The following is a 19,103-nucleotide window of genomic DNA, read 5'->3' as shown; positions in this document are numbered from 1 at the left end:
CCCCCCCCACCCCATTAGCGGATGTAGCCCCCCACCCCTTTGGATGCTATCGAGCTCGTATAGGCTACGAATGAGTATTTTGATGTCGTTTACGTTTTCAGAGGTTTCACAAAACATCCTATTAATATTGTTATTGGCTGAATTCATTCTGGTTCATAGTTGGAAATAACAAATAGCCTAGCCCTGAAAATGATTATATTGTAGGTCTACTGCCTGGCAGCTCAAAAACTTCAATTCAACTCCCTAGGCTAATTGCCATTGACAGAAGGATCTTGGTGAACGAGATAACACCTTAGTAGGCCTACTTAATGATTTTTGGTGTTGTCCCTCTCTCATTAAATATCTTATTTATTGATAGTCTATCCCTCAATAGAATGCCTCGGGAAAGGACTAGCAGCAGCCAGGCAGAGCACTCGTGGTTGTCAACAACAAGCCAGTAGCAGAGGAAATGTGTGCCAACAGCTGGAAAGAGACAGGTGAGTGTATATCCGCCCTCTCATTAGTTCTGTCACATTCAGCCAACTTCAATGTCTAACCTATGTCCTGTCCTGACACCTGCCTAATGGCAGCTGGGGACAGACATACCTGTAGGGTCAATGGAGCAGTCCCCTCCACAGGAAGGGGAGACATACCTCAGTAAGCAGCCCAATGCCTCCTCTCCACGAGTAAGGGTGCTTTCCAACAAAGGAGGCACAATCTGATTAGGTGAACAGCTTTTGCATTTGGTTATCAAGTGAGATCAAAGGAGGGGGATTTTGAATACTTGTACTATCAATGACTTGTGACCTTCTTATGTGTCTATCATCTGTTCTACAGCGCCTGGCTGGTTATATCCTCAACTGCCTAATAACAGGAAGTTCACCTTTATTGGATATTAACTCAGCCTCGCCACAGAGTACACAGGCAAAGTGTCATCACATTTGAAGCTCGCTGGCGTACCACACATCCCCGCAGCTTAGAAGTGCAGGACATCAGCTGTAAAACTGCAACATTTTCTCTCAGCCTCATGGCAAAATGTGTAGAATAGCATGAGGTTAGCTATAGAACTGCATATTTTTCTCTCTGCCCCATGGCAAGATGTGTAGAATCGTAGGAAGCAATCTAGGACCTCTATGTCTTTGGTTTGCATATGCACCACCACCACCTGAGAACGTGGGCCTCCTGTTCCATTTTGTATTTTCTATTTCCTTTTTTATTTCACCTTTATTTAACCAGGTAGGCCAGTTGAGAACAAGTTCTCATTTACAACTGCGACCATGTGTCCAGCCAGCCGCTAAACCGGCTGATTGATAAAGCGGTGTCCAGAGTGGACTAAGTGACAAAACAAAGATGTGGCTGGAATGTATGTAGAATGAATGGGCACAGCTTTGCCCTGGGTATGTATGGCTACTGGGTAGGACTAGGACCGTGTTTCTGTCACTGATACGATAGGGTCTGTATTAATCAAGCCTCTCAGAGTAGGAGTGCTGATAGAGGTTCAGCTTAGCCTTTTAGATCGTCATTCATTTGATTATTATGGACAGAGACCACCTGATGCTAGATCAGTACTCCTACTCTGAGACACTTGGTAAATGCGGCCATGTAACTCTACCTTGAAAACGGCTTCAGTAGAGTTGAGAGAGATTTTCTTATCTTTGGGTGCCCTCTACTGACATTGATTTTAGTCAGATGTTATGTATATACCTTTTTTAAATATATGTTTTCTGTCAGATGTAACCTGTGCCATTGGACGGTAGTATCCATGAGTGATGGCTCGGCATCATCTGCGTTGGCTGTCTTGTGTCGTAGGTAGACATGTTATGCATTGGAGAGGTTTTTGCTGGTTGGTTAGCAGTGTAAAATGTAGACTCTGTGGCTGTGATGGTGATGATGGCGATGATCAAATTCACTGTCATAGAAGGATTTCTTTTCGTCCGCCCCTAAGTGAGCATTCACACTTACAAGTCAGCCAAAGCCTTTTGCAATGACCAATGCGAGCCAAAACGCATTACAGGATTTTGTATTGAGCCTCAATAAAGTGAAAGGGCAGGTCATTTTCTTGGAAAACATAATATCTCTCCAGTGGTTTAGTCCTCTAATCACTCAAACTAATTTCCCTTTGTTTAAGTTTGTTTGGCGTTTCCCGTGCCTCGTAGACCACATGACAGTGATGGCACAACGTCAACCCACAGGTAAGTGTACAGTAAGGGTATAGGTTGAAACAACAGAGGCAAACTGTGTAACACAGTATCTGTCATGTACTGCATGTACTTCCCCTGTAAATTCTATTTGCACACACATTACTTCCTTAGAATGCATATAACCGCTCTGACATCCTCTGCGCCTCTTTGAGTTCCGTCGTTAGGACCCAAGTTCTGTTCTAATAATATTGAAAACATTTTACCCTGAACCTTGACTTCCCAGGTTGATAGGTGAGTTCTACTTTGACTTTGAGACATATTGTTATTACTACATCCAAATATGTATTTCTACAATAATCATAATTGTATACATTTAAAAAAAATAAATTTCAGCATATCCAACCAGTATTCAGTGGTGACAGGCTCATGTGGGTGGGTTCTTTGCAAAATGATAGCAGCATTTCCTCTTTACTAGGTCACATCAAAAAATGCGTAGGCAATGAGATTGAATTTGTTTTTATTAAAATTTGTGTTTCTGATGTTAAAGGTAAACAAACATTTTGTGACTGAGCATTTACACTGGATCATAGGTCCTTAAAACATTGGCTACTCTGTTGGTGCACTACAGAGACAGTGTGAAGTGGAGATAGAATATCTGGGGATTGCAGCACCTGGATGATTGACTCAACGATTATGTGATATCAGATAAACAGTCAGAATAATGGAGTAAGGGATGTCTTTCCACCTCGTGTTTGACTTTTACCCAATTAGGATGAAGTCCAGGTTGTTTTACATCATGGTTCTGCTCACAGGAGGTCTCTCTATGAACGAAGGAACCAAATATTCGTGCTCCAACTACACTCAAGGTAGATGAAAAAAAAAAAAATACGAGTTAACCTTCTGACTTAAAAAGTGAAATTGTCATGAACTTGATTATTATCTTACTGATATTCTGTTGCCTACTTTTAGCACTTTGATTTCCTGAGTTTGCATCAAATGTACATTTTATTTGAAACAAAATATAAGGACTCAGATGTTTCATGAATCGTATTGTTTGTTAGTACAGTTCTATCTTACGTTCCGTCTGTAGTCGATGTGGATGGTGCAAGATGCTGGATGGAAGTTGTCAATGAGCAGTTTAAGACGGAGAACCTCAGCACTATTGTTAAGTATGCATCAAATTATTTTGCAAGATAATATAGATTATATATCATATACATTTCATACACTCCAAATCTGGTATTGACATTTGTATGTTTGCCAAACCTCAAGGAATATGTATTCTGTTTGTCTGTGCTTTCCTCGCAGATCTGTGGAGAAACTAGAAATGTTTCTTGAAAATACAGCTTTGAATAAGACGACTTCAATCATTGTTGAGAGGCTTGTGGCCCACATATTCAGGGCCGAGGACAACTTTACTGGGCTTAATATATCTGCCAGCCAGGAACGGGTAAGATGACAGTGACCTACGATTAAATGCTTGAGGAAGTTGACACACAGTCTTCTGTAAACTACGTACAGTTTGGCATTTATTGGGAATGGGATGAATCTTGTCCTGGAGGCAGCTCTGCAGAGTAGTCACTGGCCACAAAGTCAAAACATCTGATTTTAAACTTAACCCTAATCTTAACCCTAACCTTAACCACACTGCTAACCTTATGCCTAACCCTAACCTTAATTTAAGTCCAATTTTTTTTGTTTGTTATCAAGTAACATTTTACGATACAGACAATTTTGATTATGTGGCGGGCCCATCTTGTGGAAACTGCTCAGCTCCGCCTCCATGACAAGATTCATCCCAATAAACATCCAACCTGCATCACATGCAAATAGATCATTTGAATGGAAATGCAAATGGTATATTCGAGGTATGATATTTGGGGTGGGAGGGTGATTTGAGATGGGGATGACATCAGGACATCATTTTACAGCAATAGTGAACTCTGCCTGATCATTATCCTTGGTGTCATTATCCCTGATGGTACTGTTACCTAGGTAACATCAGACAGTGACCATGTGGCCAACACTACGGTCAAGGTCCACCTGCCCAAAGAGCTCTTGAAAACCAACGAGAACAATACCATTGTCTTCTGCATGATTACCTCACCAGAAAAATATGGGGTAGGTGTGTGTGTGTGTGGTGCGTGCGTGCATGCATGCGTGCGTGTGTGTTCCTGTGTGGATTTTTAGTACCTTGCTTAATTATTTCAGTTAAGCCATATTTTTAAATGTTCCTCTAGCAATTGGGGATTCTTGATGGCCGAATAGTAGGTCTGGCTGTAAGCAAGAAGAGAGTGTCAGGTCTGAGGGACAAGGTCAACTTCTCCGTGCCTCTACAGCGCCCCACATTGGAAAGTCAGGTGAGTGCAATATCATCTCTCTGCTACCTGCACCAGTTCTATGACTAGTGGGCAAGAATATAAACTTAGATGTGTCATTTGTGTGGTTTTTTTCATAGGCTGACAAACAACCATCTTGTCAATTCTTCAATTTTTCAACCAATAGTAAGTGCCAATATGAAATGTTACAATACGGATTATAATACTGTTATGAAACTTGTAATACCCATGAGGTATCAATTCATGTGATGTCGCATTACTGCGTTTTCTCTGTACAAATGAATGTTTAGAGTTCTACCGGGATGGCTGCACCACAGAGTGGAAGAGAGACGAGGGCCGTGTGGTGTGCTCATGTGACCACCTCACATACTTTGCTGTGCTGATGGTAGGCAACTTCACAACTACCACAGTGCTTCCTTCGTTTCCTTATCACAGCATAAGCACACCTTTTAAAAACGATTTAAAGTCAAATGGAAGAGAATAAAAACAAAGTCAGTAAAGTATACCCATCTACAAAAATACACTTTAGCATTAGTTGTGTTTTCCTGTGTTTAGGTGTCTCCCTCCATCTCTGAAAGCGATCAGAAGATCCTAAGCTACATCACTCTGATTGGCTGCAGTCTGTCGCTGTTCTTCCTGGTGGTCACAATCGTTCTGTACGCCACTCAAAGGTATGTCACTCTCTGGGCATCATGGTCAGCTCTTCACAGGAACCGCTGGTTTGTCATAAGTTTGACATCATCAGAAAGTGACATCAAGATGTAACATTTTATAGCAACTGACCTTGTTTTCACCACACGCTTTCTCTCTATTCCATTGTTCAGAGGTAAAGGCACAGACATCTCCCTGAAGGTGCATATCAACCTGTCTGTGGCCCTGATCCTCCTCAACCTGCACTTCCTGCCCAGCCAGCAGGTAGCAGCATTATCCTCCTCAGGGCCATGTATCTATGTTGCTGTCCTTCTGCATTACTCTCTACTGGCCACCTTCACATGGACAGCAATCGAAGGCTTCCACCTTTACCTGTTGCTGGTCCGTGTCTTCAACATCTATGTCAGGAGATACCTGCTCAAACTGAGCCTGGTAGGATGGGGTGAGATTGCACTTTACAACCTGAAACTGGTCGTATGACTGTAAACAGTAAGCAAAACAAAAACAAAACAAAATGGATCTTTTAAAAGAGGCATGGGTGATGGGCCAACCTTCTGTCTGTCCTCTGAGTTTTGTTGATCCGAGCGGGCATACAGTATAATAGATAGCCTAATGTCTCATTTTGTTTCAGGATTCCCTGCTGTCATTGTCATCGTGATTGCTATCATTGACAAAGACACATACAGCCGTGTGACTCTTCATCCCTCTAAGACCAATGGCACAGCTGTGGAGATGTAAGACTGTTGTACTTCTGAAAGGACTGACCCTTGTGGCTGCTATGTTTAAACCCCAAAACCTCTTGTCACATTTTATTATTAGAGTCTGTATTGAAATATGAGGACCCCCCATAGAGGTTAAGAGGTTCTCCTCTCTCTCTCTCTCTCTCTCTCCCTCTCTCTCTCTCTCGCTCTCTGTCTATCTGTCTATCTGACTCTCCCTCTCCCTACCCCTTCTCTAACTCGCCTAACTAGGTGTTACCTCTCTAATGATGTGATGAAGCTGGTGACCACGGTGGGTCTGTTTGGCCTGGTGTTTGTGTTTAACCTCGGTATGCTGGCTGTGACTATGAGGCGCCTCATGTCTCTGCGCACTGAGCAGACGTCAAGGGAGAAGGGTAGGGCCCGGAGGGACACCTGCACTGTGCTGGGCATCACCTGTCTGCTGGGCATCACCTGGGGCATCATCTTCTTCTCCTTCGGCCAGCTTACCACGCCTGGCCTCTACCTTTTCTGTGTTCTCAACTCTCTACAAGGTAAGAGTCATTATCATGACTCATTTATGGACGCAGGTCAAACTGACTGTGTTCATTATTTAGTAGTAACCTAATGGTACTTCATTTTGATGCAAAAAAACAAACTTTACTGCCATCGTGTGTCTGCAACCAGTGTGCTATGTAGGTGAAGGGTTAAACATAATATTGTTTCCTTGTCTTAGGAACATTAACATCATAACAACTGTGGAGTAATGCAAGAATGACCAGTAGGTCAACATACAGGATAATCTCCTCTACTTTATTTATCCTTTACTTAACTAGGCAAGTCATTTAAGAACAAATTGTTATTTACAATGACAGCCTCACCGGCCAAACCCGGACTACGCTGGGCCAATTGTGCGTCGCCCTATGGTACTCACAATCACAGCCGGTTGTGATACAGCCTGGAGTCAAACCAGGGTGTCTGTAGTGACAACTCTAGCACTGAGATGCAGTGCCTTAGACCGCTGCGCCACTCGGGAGCCTATCTTCACATTGACTTACTCTATGCATTTTTTGCTGAAAACAAACTGAAACAATACACATCGATTAACATTTTTGGAAATGTGCCAAATTTAGCTGGCTAGTTTTTATCTGTAGTCCCTGGGCAGATAGATAAAATCATTTAGCATCACAACATTCCACATATTTCTTATTTCAAATCCAGTCCCTAGATGTGTCTTAAAGAGCGACTGCCTTTAAAAAGCGATGAATTCCTTTGAAAACAGTGGCATCGATATGAGCCAAAAACATTTATTCTAGTCTCAAAAGAAAAAGTCTCATAAAGTCAGTCTCGTCTAAAACTGAGTTTGGAACATCTGTGCGTCACGACGGATAAATGAAGGTTGAGTTTTGGTTTAATGATGTCCATTTGCCCACTAACATGGGGTGAACAGCTGTGGTGATTGCTCGATCCAGTAGCATAGACAGTGAGACAGACCTGCCCAGCAGCTCTGACATGTTTTTACTTGAGAAATACTGCACCAAACACCTTAGTTAGATATAAAATTGCACAACTAAAACATCCTCTGCAAAAGCGTCAAAATTAGTTACCGATTTCTTGACTTATCTTAGATTCTTTCTGGGGATTTTGAGGAAGTGAAATAGGCTAGAGCGTCTACAGTGACTCATGGTGGACAAACATTAACCAAATGTGGGATCAGTCAGGAAACACCTCCAAGACTGAAATCTAGTTTTTTTTAATGAGCAACAGAAAAACACATGCGCCAATCAGCGTGTTCAGTGGCTCTTTAAAATAATAGTAGTAAGAAGTAAAAAATAATAGGAATAAAAAAGTAGAATAGGCCTAATTGGGAAAAATAAAAATCACATCGTATAAAATACGTGCATAAAATACAAACAACCACATTATACAAACAGCAACAAAAAAAGGTTCATACCCTGCTGTTCCAGGGTATCTTTTTTTGTGAACGCACCAACACTAGCAACACATGTTAAACCTTCTGGAAGTTGTTTCCAGTGCTGAACAGCTTTTTACAGAAAATGCCAACTTTGAATAAGTATTGACATTTGGAATATATTGTGTGTGTTGTGAGAGGTTGACTGAATACTGTAATGAAGTTCTGTCTCGAAGGGTAATATGTCTCATCTTCTTTTGTAGGTTTTTTCATCTTCCTCTGGTTTTGTGTGTTCAAATGGAAGACTGAGGACAGCCAACCTGGCAGTGACACTCAAATTACCAATACCAGATCTGCCTGAGGACAAAAGTCTGTTGTCAACCAATCCAGCACTGTTGTTATCGATGTTCATTTCAAACTTTATTGAGATTTTGTCTTTTGAGAATACACCAGGTTCCTTCGAAAATGTCTACAAACCACCCACTTGTTTTTTGCCAATACAATAGCATGTCATATTGTTCTTTTTTCTTTTTGCGATTGTTTAGTTATGGAATGAAGGAAGGTGTTTTCAGAACTCTTTTCATATGTGGTTTGTTCAATTATAAATCATGTCAGCCAACAGGATCTGATGTAATGTGGTGAGATCCTATCCCTCACTAGTTGATTAACCTGCAACAGAAGATAAATAAGTTGAACCTAAGCAGAACTGTAGCCTATTCATTGATGCTTCGCTCGAGCAAGCTGAAGTTCAGACTAGATTTGCATAAAACAAATGCAATGCCATCAGGTTCCTCTAAAGGTTACATATTAAAATGTTGCAGTTATAAAATTTGACTATGCACAGTCATGAAAAAAAAACAGCTCCAAACATTAGAATAGACGTTTGTTAACGGCACAGTTGGAAATACAAATTGGATGGGAGTTTACTGTGTTCAATAATTATGTCTACAAAGCACACAGCGGTTTCACAGATCATTTGCTCACCCCACAAGGACATCAAATGTGAGTGAAATCAACTCCTAGCATGTAAGTAAGTGTATGTGTTTGTGTGTCAGGAATATGATTCCATCCTATTTTGTCATTGTAAAGTTCAGCTATTGTGTTGATAATGTTGTGTCATTATCTTACCTGAGTGATGGCAGAATGATATGTCTGGGAATAAGCAGACATCACTGTGTTGATAACCAGAACGCATGGCTAGGTTTTGTTAGTGCTGAAACATTGTTGAAAACAAACAGAATGTGTTAGGTATACGTCGTGGCATTAAGTAGTGTTCGCCTAGGTGTCAAGCTGAAATGAAATTCTCAGGCTGTATAGTGCACTTTACTGAGTGTAATGTTGAATGAGTGGTAAGGGCTATGACAGAATGTTGGAAATAAGGATTGCTTTGTAATGTATGTTTTTGTCATTCATATATTGTACTGTTCTACCCTTAAAACAGCCACAATGTTTCCTCTGCATCTACTCCTACTGATATCTGGAACACTGGCTATGAATTGCTCAAATTCAGGTACTAGCACACCTCGACTAACCGGTGCCTCCCGCACACTGACTCTGTACCGGTACCCCCTGTATATAGCCTCGCTATTGTTATTTTACTGCTGCCCTTTACTTATTTGTTACTTTTATTTCTTATTCTTATATTTTTGTAGGTCTTTTTTAAAATTATTATTAAAAACTGCATTGTTTGTTAGGGCTTGTAAGTAAGCATTTCACTGTCTTACAGGTCTTACACCTGTTGTATTCGGCGCATGTGACAAATACAATTTGATTTGATTTGATTAATGAGCTCAAACTGTGTTTCATTTTAATGCACTGTGGGACCAAATCAGTGGAGGCTGCTGTGGGGAGGACGGCTCATAATAATGGGTGGAACAGAGCAAATGGAATGGCATCAAACACATGGAAACACATGGTTTCCATGTGTTTGATGTATCTGATACCATTCCACTCATTCAGCTCCAGCCATTACCACGATGCCGTCCTCCCCAATTGATATGGAGGACTTAAGTACACTTGATTTGGATTGATATTGGTACAATTGGCGCATTATTTTATGCTGTTGTAATTATTAGGCAAAAAGCTGTAAATAACCCCATTCATGGTTGTTGTAACTCATAAATTCAATTGTGGGGTATCACCCAAATAATAATAACTTTATGCACGGTAGCGTTGTTTATCTTTTGCTATTTAATTTTCATAGATGATACCTTTTATTTAAACACCACAAATGGGGAGATTTCAATGACAATAAACATGCTAAACGAGACTATCACCATCAACGATAAAGCTGAGGAAAATCTGAAATGCTTTTGGTGCATTGAAAGCTATGTTGAGTGCACCCCAATGAATATGACCTCAATTAACCTCACTGAGTGTCAGACGGTGAATATTTCTGTAGTCGAGAACTCAACCAGCAAGTTGATCTTCAACATAGGTGAGCAAATAAACCTAAATCTTTTTTTTGTCTATTCGTCAGCTCAAAAATTCTGAATGAAACGTGAAACTGCCGCTGTGATTCCTCTGTGATGTCAGAGGTGTTAAATATTCATAACAAAATGACAGTAATAACCCCTACTGACCTGTAACGCTAGTACAACGGCTCTTTTTTGTTGTTGTCCCTCAGCTTCATCCACGTGTGAGGTCACCAAGTGTACTGGGCCAGAAATCACTGCCCTGATGAGAGAGATACAAGGCCATCCCAGTGAGGGTCCAAAGGATCTTAAAAGGGTCCTGAACATGCGAAATATGTGTGCAAACCTCTTTGAAAATAATCAGACCATAAGGATGATGTTTATTGGGTAAGTAACCCGCCAACCTGTTCCCATTGACTTCTGACAGAGACGTAACTTTGATAACCTGCCCTGTCTCTGTGCTGTACTTGCAGCGTTGAACGGGGCCTGGTACACAACATGATAAACATCTCAATCCCTGGAGAGCCTTTGTACTACGACCTCAGTGATCTGGCTCTGACTGTGTTCAACCTGACCAACCTAACCAGTGCTGATGACAAGATGGTGAAAATAAAAGCACCAGAGGTAGGGTTGCTGTTATCTGGGTTTGTGTTTGGGCATCTTGTCTCAGATTGAGGTCAGAGAGGCACCCAACCTATAGAACATGTGTAAATGCCAAATGTATACACTACCTTTCAAAAGTTTGGGGTCACTTAGAAATGTCCTTGTTTTTTAAAGAAAAGCTCATTTTTTGTCCATTAAAATAACATCAAATTGATCAGAAATACAGTGTAGACATTGTTAATATTGTAAATGACTATTGTAGCTGGAAACTGATGATTTTTTATGGAATATCTACATAGGTGTACAGAGGACCATTATCAGCAACCATCTCTCCTGTGTTCCAATGGCACGTTGTGTTAGCTAATCCAAGTTTATTATTATAAAAGGCTAATTGATCATTAGAAAACCCTTTTGCAATTATGTGAGCACAGCTGAAAACTGTTGTTCTGATTAAAGATTAAAGAAGCAATAATGATAATGAGTATAGTGTGTCAGCTAGGTATTTTCCTTTCTCACTGAAATCATTCAGCTCCTCTCTGAGAACAACTCTTACATTCCGGAAACATGGATCCCTATTGATGCACTCCAGAACATCCCAGAGGAAAAGAGGAGAGTGGGCGTGGTCACCTATAAATCACCCAATCAGTTCTTGGTAGGACTTCTCATATTGTGCATCTATTCTATAATTAAATTTAATCATTCTTCCAATTCAATAAATTAAAGTAAATCAAACATTTTGTGATTTGATGGACTGGGCTTTCATGATATCGCAACCCTCATAATCCTCCATGTCATTATCACCCTCTTCTATCCAGTTTAAAGAGGAACTCGTGAGAACCATGGTCATACGGATAGAGGTGGATGGCGGCAGACAACTTGAGAACTTGATCACTCCACTGAAGATGAAGTTCAAATTGTTTGACCCTATAATACCAGTAAATTGTAAATTGTCGTCATAAGATTTAGGATGTTCCTGTAATTGTGACATACAAATGTTTTGGGACAGTGACACATTCTTGGTTGTTTTGGATCTGGACTCCAGGAAAATGAGTACAGAGCCAATGACTATGAGGTTAAAGTTCATACTGTCAGCCTTCATTTTCAAGTATTTTCATCCATATCGGGTGAACTGTTTAGAAATTACAGGCCTTTTTGTATATAGTCGCTCCATTTTAGCGTACCAAAGGTATTGGGACTCATTCATTTATATGTGTATTAAAGTAGTCAAAATATTTAGTATTTGGTCCCATATTCCTAGCACGCAATTATTACGTCAAGCTTGTGAATCTACAAACTTGTTGGATGCATTTCTTGTTTGTTTTGGTTGTGTTTCAGATTACTTTGTGCCCAATATAAATGAATGGTAAATAATGTATTATTTCATTCTGGAGTCACTTTTATTGTAAATAACAATATAATATGTTTCTTAACACTTTAACACATTAATGTGGATGCTACCATGATTACGGATAGTCCTGAATGAATCGTGAATAATGTTGAGTGAGAAAGTTACAGACGCACAAGTCTCATTCCCCCCACAAATATGCTAACCTCCCCTGTTATTGTAATGGTGAGAGTTTAGCATGTCTTGGGGGTATGATATTAGTGCATCTGTAACTCGTCCTTATTAGTGTTATAAACGGTTCACCCGATATGGATCAAAATACCCTCAAATGAAAGCGGACAGTCTGCATTTGAACCTCATAGTCATCACATCCAAAATGCTGGGGTATAGAGCCAAAACAACAACACATGTGTTACTGGCCCAATCATTTTGTAGCTCACTGTAGTTTACAGTTGATTCAATTCATGCATTACCGTATCAGTGTTTTTTTTCTCTACAGGTGAATTACAGCCTGTCATGTCAATATTTCAATGACTATGGTGGGTTGATTTCTGTTACAGTATGTAGGCCTACAGTAACTGTGTTTACATAAAACTACAGTCCATTGCATACCACAGTGCTTTGCATAACATTTTGTTGTTGCCTTATATGGCAATATAAGCTGTACACGTACTGACTGCATTTGTGAGTGACTAAAAAAGGGCACTCTCTTCCAAACAGGGGACATAAACCTCCCAGACACTGTCTTTTGGAAAACGGACGGATGCGTTACTAAGATCAACGACAGCGTGGTGGAGTGCATCTGTAACCACGCCACGCCGTTTGCCGTGCTGCTGGTGAGCAATTTATATCCATCCATTCATCTACATCATCCTCTCACAAATGTCCTCTGGTGATAGTCGCCATTCCTTATCCGTTCTTATCCCCTCCAGATCGCCGACCTATCTATTGACGGTGTGCACTGGCGGGTCTTGTCTTACATCAGCTACATTGGCTGTGGCTTGTCTGCCTTCTTCACCGCCGTATCCTTCCTCACCTACGTCATTACCACGTATGCGACCCCCGCCTCACCAAAATGCCGCCTGCCCACTTTTCCCTTCGTTCTCAATTTTGAATTGGATCTCTTCCGCTGTATGTTTCACCCTGTGTCTATTTCAGCATGGCCCGTGTGGTCATCCCTGCGTCTGTATAGATGACTGCGCCCGTACTAGTCATCTATCCACGCTGTTTTATCAGTTGTCTGATACGGTCGTACCCTTACTTTAGGAACTCCAGGGTGGACAACGCCAACAGCATCCACGTGTCACTGAGCGGGGCTTTGTTCCTGCTCAACACCTCTTTCCTGCTCAACGAGTGGGGGGCCAGTCTGGGCATCAGGGGCGTGTGTATCTTCATTGCGGCGGCCATTCACTACAGCCTCCTCAGCTGTTTCACCTGGATGGCCATTGAAGCTGTCCACCTGTATCTCCTCCTGGTCAAGGTGTTCAACACTTACTACCGACACTATATGGCCAAGCTGTCTGCCATTGGCTGGGGTAAGTGAATCAGTTATTAACATGCTCTTTCAGGTGAGAGATACAGTGGAACAAGAGTTTGCGGACATGGAACACTCATCCTGTGTGTGCACTGTTCAGGACTCCCCGGTATCATTGTGGGAGTTTCATTGGCAGTCAAGGATATCAAACCATTATATGGACCTACAGAAATGACTATGGCAGACACTAACCGGACAAATACAATGTGAGTAAATGTTATCTTTCTCTTTTTGAATGTTCACTTTTTATCAGGACAATTTCAGGGGTGGCCCAATGTACAGCATATTTATGTTCCTAATGAACGTTCCATGTGGAGATCAATAAGTGAATGTGGAGGACAAGGTGAATGTGACTATGTGTTTGGTAAAGACCAGATGCAGTTTGTCCAATAGAATCACAGTTTAATCACTGCGTCACTGCATTTTAACCAACGCTCTCTCCCCACCCCAGCTGCTGGATCATGGACATCCCCTTCTTCTACAGTATGAACCTGGCCTACTTCACCATCATCTTTGTCCTTAACTCTGGCATTCTGTTAACGGTGACCACCCGGATCTGCCAGCTGCAGCGCTGTGGCAGTAAGGGCAAGCCTGGGAAGGCAAGCCTGGCCTGGAAGGACATTGGCACCGTCCTGGGTCTGACCTGCCTGCTGGGTATCACCTGGGGCCTGGCCTTCCTCAGCTACGGCTATGTCAACCTTCCCATCCTCTACCTGTTCAGCATTTTCAACTCCCTCCAAGGTGACACAGGGAACATCACGAAAGACAGGGACAGAAAGAGATAGTAAAGCTGATGTAGAGGGGTGGAAGGGAAGAGAATGGAGATCAAATAAGATTATGTACAAAGGGAGAGGAGTGTCAGGTAGAGAGAATGTGGCCCTATGATCTTGAATAGTTTGAAAGCACCTATTATTGAGCACCTGTGTGGGTGGAGTCTGAGTGATGATCTGTCTGTGTTTCTCTCTCTAAGGATTCTTTATATTCCTATGGATCTGTGGCACTGCCAGGAAAGACAGGGAGCTGGCAGCGAATACCAAGAGCACATCAGCAGCTCTGAACACCTCTACAGCCAAACCCAAGGAGGAGATGTTCCCTAGCAACAACCTCTACCAGTAAACAATGTCTGTCCACAATGGAGATCACCCATATCTTCTTAGATGGCAAGGGGAGTTTTGGCTTTGTGTCTAATGGCATATGCATTGTCTCTTTCTTTCTCTTTCAAATTGAGTTATGGTTTCTACACCGGTTGTGTTGATGTATTGTCACGGATCCCTCTGGAATTTCATTGCGCACACCTGGCCCCTATTCCCACTGATTGTATTTGTATATATGTGCCCTTTGTTCACCATGGTGGGGTTGTGTAAAGGCAGTCAATGTTGTTCTCCTCCTCAAACGAGGAGGAGCATGGATAGGACCAAGACGCGGATTGAGGGAAATAAGCCATCTTTTAATGAAAACAGCAAAACAATACACTACAAAACAACAAATGTGACTAACCTTCAACTGTCCTGTGAGGACACAGGAACAAACACCCACAAAACACCAGTGAAACCCTGGCTGCCTTTGTATGACTCTCAATTAGAGACAAACAATACACACCTGTCTCTAATTGAGAATCATACCAGGCCGAACACAAAACCCCACATAGAAATACAAACATAGACAAACCCACCCAACTCACGCCCTGACCAACTAAAATGAATACAAAACAAAGGAAAACAGGTCAGGAATGTGACAGAACCCCCCCTTAAGGTGCGAACTCCGGGCGCACCAGCACAAAGTCTAGGGGAGGGTCTGGGTGGGCGTCTGTCCACGGTGGCGGCTCTGGCGGTGGACGAGGTCCCCACCCCACCATAATCAATCCCCGCTTCTTTATCCCCCTCCCAATGACCACCCTCCCACTAACCCCACCTAAATGAAGGGGCAGCACCGGGACAAGGGGCGGCACCGGGACAAGGGGCGGCACCGGGACAAGGGGCGGCACCGGGACAAGGGGCGGCAGGTCCTGGCTGAGGGACTCCGGCAGGTCCTGGCTGAGGGACTCCGGCAGGTCCTGGCTGAGGGACTCCGGCAGGTCCTGGCTGAGGGACTCCGGCAGGTCCTGGCTGAGGGACTCCGGCAGGTCCTGGCTGAGGGACTCCGGCAGGTCCTGGCTGAGGGACTCCGGCAGGTCCTGGCTGAGGGACTCCGGCAGGTCCTGGCTGAGGGACTCCGGCAGGTCCTGGCTGAGGGACTCCGGCAGGTCCTGGCTGAGGGACTCCGGCAGGTCCTGGCTGAGGGACTCCGGCAGGTCCTGGCTGAGGGACTCCGGCAGGTCCTGGCTGAGTGGCAGCTCCTGACTGTAGGGCAGCTCCTGACTGTAGGGCAGCTCCTGACTGTAGGGCAGCTCCTGACTGGCGGGCAGCTCCTGACTGGCGGGCAGCTCCTGACTGGCGGGCAGCTCCTGACTGGCGGGCAGCTCCTGACTGGCGGGCAGCTCCTGACTGGCGGGCAGCTCCTGACTGGCGGGCGTCTCTGGCAGCTCCTGACTGGCGGGCGTCTCTGGCGGCTCCTGACTGGCGGGCGTCTCTGGCGGCTCCTGACTGGCGGGCGTCTCTGGCGGCTCCTGACTGGCGGGCGTCTCTGGCGGCTCCTGACTGGCGGGCGTCTCTGGCGGCTCCTGACTGGCGGGCGTCTCTGGCGGCTCCTGACTGGCGGGCGTCTCTGGCGGCTCCTGACTGGCGGGCGTCTCTGGCGGCTCCTGACTGGCGGGCGTCTCTGGCGGCTCCTGACTGGCGGGCGTCTCTGGCGGGTCCTGACTGGCGGGCGTCTCCTGACTGGCGGGCGTCTCTGGCGGCTCCTGACTGGCGGGCGTCTCTGGCGGCTCCTGACTGGCGGGCGTCTCTGGCGGCTCCTGACTGGCGGGCGTCTCTGGCGGCTCCTGACTGGCGGGCGTCTCTGGCGGCTCCTGACAGACGGGCGGCTCTAGCGGCTCCTGACAGACGGGCGGCTCTAGCGGCTCCTGACAGACGGGCGGCTCTAATGGCTCGTGGCAGACGGCTGGCTCAGATGGCGCTGGGCAGACAGATGGCTCAGACGGCGCTGGGCAGACAGATGGCTCAGACGGCGCTGGGCAGACAGATGGCTCAGACGGCGCTGGGCAGACAGATGGCTCAGACGGCGCTGGGCAGACAGATGGCTCAGACGGTGCTGGGCAGACAGATGGCTCAGACGGCGCTGGGCAGACAGATGGCTCAGACGGCGCTGGGCAGACAGATGGCTCAGACGGCGCTGGGCAGACAGATGGCTCAGACGGCGCTGGGCAGACAGATGGCTCAGACGGCGCTGGGCAGACAGATGGCTCAGACGGCGCTGGGCAGACAGATGGCTCAGACGGCGCTGGGCAGACAGATGGCTCAGACGGCGCTGGGCAGACAGATGGCTCAGACGGCGCTGGGCAGACAGATGGCTCAGACGGCGCTGGGCAGACAGATGGCTCAGACGGCGCTGGGCAGACAGATGGCTCAGACGGCGCTGGGCAGACAGATGGCTCAGACGGAGCTGGGCAGACGGGCCGTTCAGGCACCGCTGGGCAGACGGCAGACTCTGGCCGGCTGAGACGCACTATAGGCCTGGTGCGTGGTACCGGAACTGGAGGTACCGGGCTGAGGGCACGCACCTCAGGGCGAGTGCGGGGAACAGGAACAGGGCACACTGGACTCTCGTGGCGCACTCTAGGCCTGGTGCGTGGTACCGGAACTGGAGGTACCGGGCTGAGGGCACGCACCTCAGGGCGAGTGCGGGGAGAAGGAACAGTGCGTCCAGGGCTCTGGAGACGCACAGGAGGCTTGGTGCGTGGTGCCGGAACTGGAGGCACCGGGCTGGAGACACGCACCATAGGGAGAGTACGTGGAAGAGGAACAGGGCTCTGGAGATGCACTGGAAGCCTGGTGCGTGGTGTAGGCACTGGTGGTACTGAGCTGGGGTGGGAAGGTGGCGCCGGATATACCGGACCGTGAAGGAGGACACGTGCTCTTGAGCACCGAGCCTCCCCAACCTTACCAGGTTGAATGGACCCCGTAGCCCTGCCAGTGCGGCGAGGTGGAATAGCCCGCACTGGGCTATGCAGGCGAACCGGGGACACCACCTGTAAGGCTGGTGCCATGTACACCGGCCCGAGGAGACGTACTGGAGACCAGATACGTTGGGCCGGCTTCATGGCACTCGGCTCGATGCCCAACCTAGCCCTCCCAGTGCGGCAAGGTGGAATAGCCCGCACTGGGCTAAGCACGCGTACTGGGGACACCGTGCGCTTTACCGCATAACACGGTGTCTGACCAGTACGACGCCCTCTTACTCCACGGCAAGCCCGGGGAGTTGGCTCAGGTATCCAACCCGGCTTCGCCACACTCCCCTTTAGCCCCCCCCCCAAGAAATTCTTGGGTGAGCCTCTCGGGCTTCCAGCCTCTCATACGTGCTGCCTCCTCAATCCACCGCTCCTGGGCTGTGGCTGCCTTCTTCACCTCCCGAGAGCGGCGATTCTCTCCAACCCTTCCCCAGGGTCCCTTTCCGTCCATGATCTCCCAAGACCATTCCTCCTGTGTCCAGTGCCTTAGTTCTTTCTCTCTCTCCTCAATCCGCTTGGTCCTGTTGTGGTGGGTGTTTCTGTAAAGGCAGTCAATGTTGTTCTCCTCCTCAAACGAGGAGGAGCATGGATAGGACCAAGATGCGGATTGAGGGAAATAAGCCATCTTTTAATGAAAACAGCAAAACAATACACTACAAAACTACAAAACAACAAATGTGACTAACCTTCAACTGTCCTGTGAGGACACAGGAACAAACACCCACAAAACACCAGTGAAACCCTGGCTGCCTTTGTATGACTCTCAATTAGAGACAAACAATACACACCTGTCTCTAATTGAGAATCATACCAGGCCGAACACAAAACCCCACATAGAAATACAAACATAGACAAACCCACCCAACTCACGCCCTGACCAACTAAAATGAATACAAAACAAAGGAAAACAGGTCAGGAACGTGACAGGTTGATTATTGTTACAATGTCCGTTGGTGCGTGTGAGTACCTGTGCTGTGTGTTTTGGGCTTTCGCGCCCTTGTGGATTGCGCAGAATACGGGTCTCGTCCCGTGTGTTAATCATTGTGCGCGTGTGTTATTTATTCGAGGTACTCCTCGCTCTTTTGTTTGGGTTTCAACCCTGTGTCTTTGTTACGTGTTTGTTTGGTAATTTGGGGCTGAATAAAAAAACTATTACGCATTCCTGCGCCTGTTTCCCGAATCCATTTATACCATCGTGACATGCATTTTCTTCTGTATCATTCCAATGTATTTATTGGGAAAGTGCTTTGAGGAAATAATTTTACTTGAAGTGTACGTTGTTTATGATTATCAACCTTCATTAAATATCCGATCTCAAGTTGCTGAACTGACTGTTGCGTAATTAGTCAGATACACACCAAAGGATTTAGTTTCCTGCATAC

The 19,103-nt window shown here is 45.4% G+C and overlaps 2 protein-coding genes across 2 annotated transcripts; both read left to right on the top strand.

Moving 5' to 3' along the window:
- The first annotated feature begins 21 nt into the window (after positions 1-21).
- Positions 22-9,501, top strand: LOC129854060 (adhesion G-protein coupled receptor G5-like). The gene is made up of 13 exons (XM_055920686.1): positions 22-476; positions 2,108-2,986; positions 3,211-3,289; positions 3,429-3,570; positions 4,116-4,241; positions 4,361-4,480; positions 4,579-4,624; positions 4,750-4,844; positions 5,015-5,130; positions 5,284-5,552; positions 5,742-5,844; positions 6,082-6,362; positions 7,984-9,501. The coding sequence occupies exons 2-13, from the start codon at positions 2,854-2,856 to the stop codon at positions 8,079-8,081; spliced, it is 1,608 nt and encodes a 535-aa protein (XP_055776661.1). The 5' UTR covers positions 22-476; positions 2,108-2,853; the 3' UTR covers positions 8,082-9,501.
- Positions 9,113-18,886, top strand: LOC129854059 (adhesion G-protein coupled receptor G2-like). The gene is made up of 14 exons (XM_055920685.1): positions 9,113-9,230; positions 9,924-10,157; positions 10,347-10,521; positions 10,608-10,758; positions 11,267-11,389; positions 11,553-11,672; positions 12,582-12,621; positions 12,803-12,918; positions 13,015-13,133; positions 13,349-13,617; positions 13,717-13,822; positions 14,068-14,357; positions 14,587-14,971; positions 18,649-18,886. The coding sequence occupies exons 1-13, from the start codon at positions 9,113-9,115 to the stop codon at positions 14,730-14,732; spliced, it is 2,007 nt and encodes a 668-aa protein (XP_055776660.1). The 3' UTR covers positions 14,733-14,971; positions 18,649-18,886.
- Positions 18,887-19,103: the final 217 nt, after the last annotated feature.

This window comes from Salvelinus fontinalis, chromosome 4, assembly GCF_029448725.1.
Source record: "Salvelinus fontinalis isolate EN_2023a chromosome 4, ASM2944872v1, whole genome shotgun sequence".
In the NCBI taxonomy this organism is placed as follows: Eukaryota; Metazoa; Chordata; class Actinopteri; order Salmoniformes; family Salmonidae; genus Salvelinus; species Salvelinus fontinalis.
The sequence above is the reverse complement of the archived record's forward strand: the minus strand, read 5'-3'. Positions and strand labels throughout refer to the sequence as shown.